This window comes from Podarcis liolepis, assembly GCF_965112155.1.
Source record: "Podarcis liolepis genome assembly, chromosome: 2".
NCBI lineage: Eukaryota > Metazoa > Chordata > Lepidosauria > Squamata > Lacertidae > Podarcis > Podarcis liolepis.
The window spans coordinates 33,412,444-33,421,040 of record NC_139555.1 but is presented as its reverse complement, the minus strand read 5'-3'; the positions used below and the strand labels follow the sequence as shown (position 1 = coordinate 33,421,040).

Below are 8,597 nucleotides of genomic sequence, written 5' to 3'. Positions count from 1 at the left end.
GTGACATCGCTGTGAATTGATTCAGGAAAGAAGGCTAAAGGTAAAGGGACCCCTGACCATTAGGTCCAGTCATGACCGACTCTGGGGTTGCGGCGCTCATCTTGCTTTATTGGCCGAGGGAGCCGGCGTACAGCTTCTGGGTCATGTGGCCAGCATGACTAAGCCACTTCTGGTGAACCAGAGCAGTGCACAGAAAGAAACGCCGTTTACCTTCCCGCCGGAGCAGTACCTATTTATCTACTTGCACTTGACGTGCTTTTGAACTGCTAGGTGGGCAGGAGCTGGGACCTAGCAACGGGAGCTCACCCTGTTGCGGGGATTCGAACCGCCGACCTTCTGATCGGCAAGTCCTAGGCTCTGTCGTTTAACCCATTTGTAAGGCTAGAGATGACCTAATTTGTCCTCTTTCACCGAAGGGCTTTCACTTTCCAAACTTGACATATCCTCTGAATTAGCGTACCAACCAGAAGAATGCAGGAGGAGATACAAGTAGTAGAAAAATGATAACACAATTGATTCAGAAGCCAGTCATGGACAGCCATACCAATCTGCTCTGGGGCCCAGTACAGTGGTACCTCAGGTTGCAGACGCTTCAGGTTACAGACACTTCAGGTTACAGACCCTGTTAACCCTCAGGTTAAGAACTTTGCTTCAGGATGAGAACAGAAATCACACGGCAGTGGGGCGGCGGCAGCGGGAGGCCCCATTAGCTAAAGTGGTACCTCAGGTTGAGAACAGTTTCAGGTTAAGAACGGACCTCCAGAACAAATTAAGTTCTTAACTCGAGGTATCACTGTACTTTCACAGACAGCTGTAATTTGCCAGACCCTGAGCATGGCAGCATCCCCAAGCCCTTTAATATGTCCACTGTTTTTCACAGTTCATTAGAAGTTTCACTGAACAGCCGGATTCTTTCTGCAGGAATGGCTAATAGAGGACACAAGATTCTTCATGCACTAAGTCATAGATGTTCAGAATAACTGGCATTTTAAAAAATCAAGGGCTTTAGAGATGCAGAACACACATGCTGTTATTTTATAAGGATGTGGATTAGGAAGGCAGGGCAAGAACAGAGGAACAAATATATTTCCTGAAAGATTAATTCAAGAGGCAGATCTGTTGTTAGCATTTGTCTGTCTTGGGAGACAATGGAGTGCGCCTTTGGGGTGAAGTCAAACCACTGGAGAATCACAGCGCCTGCTGAGGCTGTGGAAAACCCAGTAACTCGCAACTGCTGCCTCCTGTGTTGTTTTTGCTGCATTAGCAGTGTCAAAGTGACCTCTCTGGTGTGCAAACCTGGGTAGTGTGTATGGCAGAGGTCCTAGGCTAGAGGCATGATCACATGCCACACGACCCTAGTCACCTCTTGGCCTCATCCAGCATGGCCCTTATGTTTTATGAATCCATGGAAACATTTAAAATGCCGCTCTGTCAATTCTACTGGTGCTCCTTTGACACACTTGGCTGCCCGTCCTTCAGTTTGTGAGAGTCACTCAGGAAATTCCCCTACTTTGAATGGCTGTTAATGTGTAACTCATAGAATGCTTTCTGAGTGTGAATGGGCCATTTGATCCTTGATCTGTGTTGCCATAATTACTAATTATTATTTTATTATTACACAACACAGTCCTGTGCTCATGCAGAAGTAAATCCCATTGTGTGCATTGGTGGTTACAATCTAGTTAGTTTGTTACAGATAGGTAGCCGTGTTGGTCTGCCATAGTCAAAAACAAAAAAATTCCTTCCAGTAGCACCTTAAAGACCAACTAAGTTAGTTCTTGGTATGAGCTTTCGTGTGCAAGCACACTTCTGGGGGGGGAATAAAGGAAAAAAATTATCCCCCCCCCAGCCTCCAAGAGCAAAGAAGCCAAGACAGCCAGCGGGATGGATCCCGTTGGCTGTCTTGGTTCCTTTTTAGCCACGGGGCTGGGGCAGGGGAAGGCCGAGCTTCCCCCGACCCCAGCCCCCTTCGCTCCTGGACCTTGCTGCTATCCGCAAGCCTTCTGAGCCCGGCGGGAACTCCTGCAGGCTCCAAAGGCTTGTGGATAGCTGCCCAAAGACCGGGTTAGTTTGTATTTATTATTTCCGCCTTCAACTGCCTGAGACAGCTTAAGTCACAACTAGCCAAGGGCGTGCCCTTCAGACAGTTTTGACTACAACTCCATGCCCATTGGCTGTGGCTTGATGGAAGTTGAATTCCCACAACACCTGGAACACATTGCATTATCCACCCTGGGCTTAAGCTGTTGGAGCATTGAAAGTTGTAAAATATACCAACAGGTTTGGCTCCAGTCTAGGCTATTTGTGGTTGGAACTCTAACCACAAGGTCCTCTGCTGGAGGAAAAAGTGGGAAGTGATTTCCCCCACTTCCCCACCTGCCCATGTTCTCTGAATAGCTGGTTCAGAGGTTCAGTCCCTCTTTAACAGCATGGGATGTGATGCTGGGGACTCCAGGGAAGATTGGAAGATCACCTTCCCACCTTCATCTAACAGTGCTTTTGCACTGGTACATGTGTCAATTGAACAGGTATTGAAAGAATAAAAAAATTCCTTCCAATAGCACCTTAAAGACCAACTAAGCAACACTTTCTCTAAGAAGCTGCTCAAACATCTGATCAGCGTTCTCTACTCTAAACAGAAGCTAATAAAGGAGGAACTCCTTGTATTAGACAACTGTCTTTAAGGTGCTATTGGAAGGAATTTTTTTATTTTGACTATGGCAGACCAACACGGCTACCTATCTACTACAGGTATTGAAAGGTTCATCTGCTGAGAGGTTCATTCATGCTGGTGACCAGTGCTTTTTTTCTGGGGGTACTCAAGGGTACACAGTATCAGCACTTTTTAAAAGAAGAAGAAGAAGAAGAAGAAGAAGAGGAGCAGCAGCAGCAGCAGCACTGGTTAAAAGTGTGGCACTTACTGTAACATCTTGATGGTGGATGCCAGCACCATTTTTCTAAAAGAAAAGCACTGCTGGTGACCATTCAATAAAACAGGACTAGGGAACTTGTAGTTCAGCAACCAGTGTTTGAAACTCTTGTTATTCTAGGCATATTTTGCAATAGGGAATTTAATTAGAGTGAGCAGTTTCTGAGCTCTGGGCACAGTACTTAAAACTGCAGAGTGGAAGGAAAGGAGGTCCTTTTTCTGCCTCCCCACTTCCAGCTACTCTCTGAAGACTGAAGAAGAGACCCCCTTAAGAATATTAGGGGGGTGGGCAGCGGAAGGACTAGACCATGTGAAAGATGAACATATAACATTTTAGATGCCGTTCATTCATTTTCAGCTTTGTATTCTTGTTATAAAAAAGCACCCTAGACATTCCATTGTTGCGCCCATAAGCTAGGTTTACAGTGCCATTCAGCTCCTAGCTTTCATATCTCAGTTTGTAACACTGCCAGCAACATATGGAGGCCACAATTCCCATCATCCTAGGCTGGATGGGGTTGATGGAATTTGGAGTCTAGCAATATCTGAAGGGCCATTAGAGGGTAAGGATCAAATGAATTGCACATCCACACATCTAGTAAGACAGTTGCATGTGCTACTCATGAAGATACCGTGTTTCTAAAGTTTACTTCCCACCCACAGTTTAATGCATTCTGTACTTTGGTCTGTATTGTTGTGACCATATACTGAGGCAATTATCACTTTTATAATTTGGACATATATCTACACACCCTTTGTCCCATAAGGCTTGATGCTTTCTATGTCTCTTTAGGTTAGAGCACTAAGCATTAACTGTCAGCCGTCTTAATTCTTTTTTTTTTAGTATGCAGGTAGTGGGGTACTTTTAAGAACAGAAAGCAAAGGTGGCAGACTTGGTCCATCTGAGAGAGGGGGGGAAACACAGTTGGTCTATTATCTTTATTAGGACCAACCAAAATGTCACAAAACTGTGGCAAACTTTTAGGTTCTCCAGAATTCTTCATGTAAGATATTATTACATGCCACCCGAATCTCTGAGCTATGAGAGATTCCAGGCACTTACCCGAGGTCTGGTTTCCTTGGTATGAGGGACAGCAGAGACTGTGGTGTTTTTAGGATATATGGTTTATTTACACATATATACAACCTGAGCTTAAGGTGGAAGGACTCACAGCATTAACACTCCAAAAGATCTTGCTTATCCCATAGTCACAGCTTTGGATTCCAGCATAAATCAATCATGCCTCCTGTCTCTCTAGCTTCTGCCTGCTTCTAGCTGAACTCTCTCACACTGTTGGCTATTGTCCTTCCAGCTCCCTGCCAAGAGCTAGGCTCCTCCTTGCAGCCCAGCTCATTCGTTTTTTTCCTTTTCTTTTTTTTTTGGATGCTGATCATGGTGCTTAACTAAAGTAGATTTAACCCTTGCTGGATTCAGGACTCCAAGAAGCAGAAGGGTCTCAAAGCCTTATGCAGACTACCTCCCCCCCAAAAAAACAACACAACAACTTTAACACAAAGCAAGAGGGAGGGGAAATTAAGAAAACAAAAATAAATAAGTACAAAAATTTGGCTAGAAGTTGTAGCCTTGAGGTCAGCTTGTAGACTATGTCCTAAAATGGAGATTGCAGGCTGAATGTGTCCCAGGAGATACAGTTATTAGCTTGTGTGTCTCTTCTGCTTTGTTATTTTGAACTTCTCTTTTCATGTGTGCCTCATGATATAATGAGCTTTCCAATATGTTAATAAAGACTTCCACCTTTATGCAGAGACACAATCTGCGTAAACAAACACGTTTTATCTTAAGCAGACCAGAGCTGGGAGGGCCAATCCTGCTCAACATGCAACCCTGGAAAAGCTGCTTGGCTTCAGTTTGTGCAGGGTGCTTTTGCTGAACGCGGAATACTGAACACTCTTCTGAGAGCTCTTAAGCTGAAAAAAGGATAGGCACTTTAATTATTTAGCTATTAATTCATGGATGTATTTGTATAACACCCTCCCATGAAATACCAGGTTGGTGCACTTTAGGTTTAGTGTGTTTCATTTTCTAATACTTCACTATGGAAACTATGTAGGACTGTTCTTCATATCTATGAAATCAAACAGTGGAACTGCTGATTCAAATTAAAAACAAACAGATCGTGGTTGTTGTAACAGTCCGTGGACCCTGCTTCAGGCAGCTTGAGTGCTGTCAGAGGGGAAAGAATGTGCTTTACAGGCGGGGGGGGGGGGCTGCAGCCCTATAGGGTGTTCTGGGATACAGTACAGTGGTACCTCAGGTTAAGTACTTAATTTGTTCTGGAGGTCCGTTCTTAACCTGAAACTGTTCTTAACCTGAAGCACCACTTTAGCTAATGGGGCTTCCTGCTGCCACCGCACCACCAGAGCACGATTTCTGTTCCCATCCTGAAGCAAAGTTCTTAACCTGAGGTACTATTTATGGGTTAGCGGAGTGTGTAAGCTGAAGTGTCTGTAACCTGAAGCATCTGTAACCTGAGGTACCACTGTATATGGTTGCTAGAGCCCTGAGCCCCACATCTTGTTGAGGTAACTATCTCAAAACTTCTCAAAACTTCATAGAAATTACAGCACAGTGCATGCCCTGCCAAACTAGTAGGTACTTTCACACCCTTATGGTGGGCCTGTCGAAAACACCACCCCACAAACAAAGCGGAACCTAGGCAGAGGTGCCAACTTGAACAATATATGGGGGGCGGAGGAGTGCAGAGTCAGTCAGATTGTAGCTTTCTCCTCTCCCGAAATGCGAGAGGCTCCTTCTGCTTTCAAGCGATGCCTTATTAGACCGAAGGCTGCGCTGAGAGAGCGAGCTGCGGGCGAAAGAACCGCTCGCTCGCCTTCCCAGCCTCGCCTCGCCGTCCTCCGCGCTGGGCGACGGAGTTCTTCAGCGGCACCTAAGAGGCTTCTTCCAGCTGCCTCCTTCTTTCCCGCCCGCCTCCACTTCCTTCTAGCTAACGAGGCTGCAGGAGGTGCTGCAGCCAGGCGGGCTGAGCGCCGGCAGCGCCGCCCCGTTTGCCTCCCATTCCCTCCCACCCCCAGCTCCCACCCTCCTCCTCGCTGCTCCCGGCCGGCCGGCGGCTCTTCCCCTGCCCGAGGGAGAGGCAACTGCAAGCAGCGGGGCTGTGGCGGGGGCTACGCCTCTGCTGGGAGAGGGGGCCCATGGCTTCTACCACCGGCCTGCTGAAGAGAGTCGCCAGGGAGGGTTGGGCAGTGCTGGTGGCTCGAACTGGCCTCCGGGGCATTCATCGGGTCAGGTACAGGGGGCCAAAGGAACAGATGCTCTGGGGTGAACGGGGCACCCCAAGAAATGGGGGTGGGGGGCTGCAGGCCGGCGCGGGGTGGGGAGCCCATAGGGTTTCACTTTCTTTTTAAGGGTCAAATAACTTGGGGTGCTATATTTGGAGCTGTTGCGCTCTCCCTCCTCGGGGCTGGAGAGAAGAGGGTGATAGGAATGCAAAGGGGCTGCCAGGGTCGATTTGCGCTTGCCAGAGAAAAGTTGGGATGAAGGTATTTTGAGGACACGGGGTGGGCGGGAGTGGTGCGCTGCGGGGAGGGGAGGAAGTGGCAATATATACGGTGTATATATATCCGGACATAAATTTGGGGGTGTTATGCCAAGAGGCCATTGATTCAGGCGTAGGTTAGTGCAGCAGAGGCTTGAACGGAAGCAAAGCAAGTGAAGAGAAGTGAAAAGAGTTCAGCGGAATCCCCATTATCAAAAAGATACTTTGGGCAGATCCAAACTTTTGGGGATTTTTTTTGGTGTGGGTTGTTTTGTGTGGTTGTGTGTGTGTGTGTGTGTTTGCAAGTGTCTTCTGCAACAAGTCCCTGATGCAATAGTAGTGGATTTATATACCACATTGACACATGCATCATTTTTAAAAAGTTGTTCTGGGATGCTTCCCCATGTTACTGCATTATTGCTGTCCAGAATGGCACTTCTGCATGACAGCACAACAAAAGGGGAACTAAACAAACAAACAAACAAACAAACAAACAAACAAACAAACCAGAACATTTGTGGTTTCAAAAGTTACAGGATTTCAGAGGAGGGTGACCAAGATAATGAAGGGTCTGGAAATCAAGCCTTGTGAGGAACAGTTGAGGGAGTTGGGTACGTTTTGTCTAGTAAAGAGGAGTCTTGAGAGATGATAGCCATCTTCAAATATCTCAAGGGCTGTCATATGGAAGATGGAGTAAGCTTGATTTCTCCTGCTTTGGAGGCCAGTGGCCTCAAGTGACAAGGAAGGTGATTCTGACTAGACATCAGGAAGACCTTTTTGACAGTAAGAGATGTTCAACAGTGAAACAGACTCCCAACGGGAGGTGGTGGACTCTCCTTCCTTGGAGGTTTTAAAGCAGAGGTTGGATGGCCATCTGTCATGCATGATTTAGCTGAAATTCCTGCATTGCAGGGGGTTGGACTAGATGACCCATGGGGTCCCTTCCAACTCCACAATTCTATGATTCTATGATGTAAGGCAACCTGTTTAGGCACCATTCTCTCTCGTTTGTGTGTGTGTTTGAGGGGGGGGAACTATCCTGCTCCCCCTCTTTCAGTGTTTTACTCTCCCCACCCTCTACAAAAATCCCTGTGGACACCCGTGCTCCCTTTTTGCCTTGTGATTCAAACTGCCATAGACTTGGTGGGAAAGGGGCAGTCAAAGCACAAAAGGGCAGCATGATTTCAACTGGTGCAAAAAAGAGAACACAAGTAGGGTGAATTTGAGTAATGTGACCCTTGCGTGATACATCTCCGTTCCCAGAGGGCCATCTGCATAACTCTGGATTTTCTTCCTTTCCCCTCTGATTTCCATGGGGATGGTGTTGGAATATAGAGCAGAAACACTCACCTTGGGTCAACTGGTATAAAGGGTGGTTAGAACACTCAAGCTATGTATGTGATGCCCCTGGGTTATATTTCAATGCCATGATTTCGTCTGGATTTAATTACTTTTTAAAAATGATTCCTCGAGTCCTGAACCACTTTTCTTGCAATCATCAAAGCTAGTTTTCATGGGAGACTTTTGTATTTCCGGGCTCAGCTGCCATCTTCATATTGTACCGAGGTCTGTGCTTCCCATCACATCCTGCTTTTGCAGCCAGAGATCCAATGCTGTTCTTGGCTCATTTGCTGATACCAGAGGTAATTTTGGCAAATATTGCCTAAGGGAATGCATGTGCTTTGGGGTCAGCAGTTTCACTAGAAAGTGAACTCTGCTGTCTTTACTGGTAAGTTTATCTGCTCAGTGGGTATCTCTGACTGTCAACATACAAAGTAACTGATTCAACACACCTTTTAAAGATATTTACCTTGTTCTGTAAAACAAGAAAATCCTTAATAAAATATGTAATAAGCTATAAAAAGGAGGATATTTACCTTGTTGTCTTTCCAAGCTTTTGAGCTGAGATGATAATGCAAATTAGAAGTACAGGGTCTAAACTAGTAAACTCCGCAGCCCAGCATTATGCTTCCAAGGGCTCTTTTGCGCTGCTTTTCTCCCCACAGAATAAACAGGATTGCTAATAAAATGTCATACTTGCCTTATAGAATCATAGAATCGTAGCATTGGAAGGGACCCAAGGGTCATCTAGCCCAACCCCCTGCAATGCAGGAATCTCAGCTAAAGCATCCATGACAGGGGGCCATCCA

The 8,597-nt window shown here is 46.3% G+C and overlaps 1 protein-coding gene across 1 annotated transcript in view; it reads left to right on the top strand.

Annotated features, from left to right (window-relative positions):
- Positions 1 to 5,687: 5,687 nt before the first annotated feature.
- Positions 5,688 to 8,597, top strand: part of ACSF2 (acyl-CoA synthetase family member 2) — a gene marked incomplete at its 5' end in the record, with an annotated part of 62,027 nt that continues 59,117 nt past the window's right edge. Inside the window, 2 exon segments of the mRNA XM_083487136.1 lie at positions 5,688 to 5,973; positions 5,976 to 6,198. Of these exon segments, the coding sequence (XP_083343262.1) occupies positions 5,688 to 5,973; positions 5,976 to 6,198 (509 nt within the window).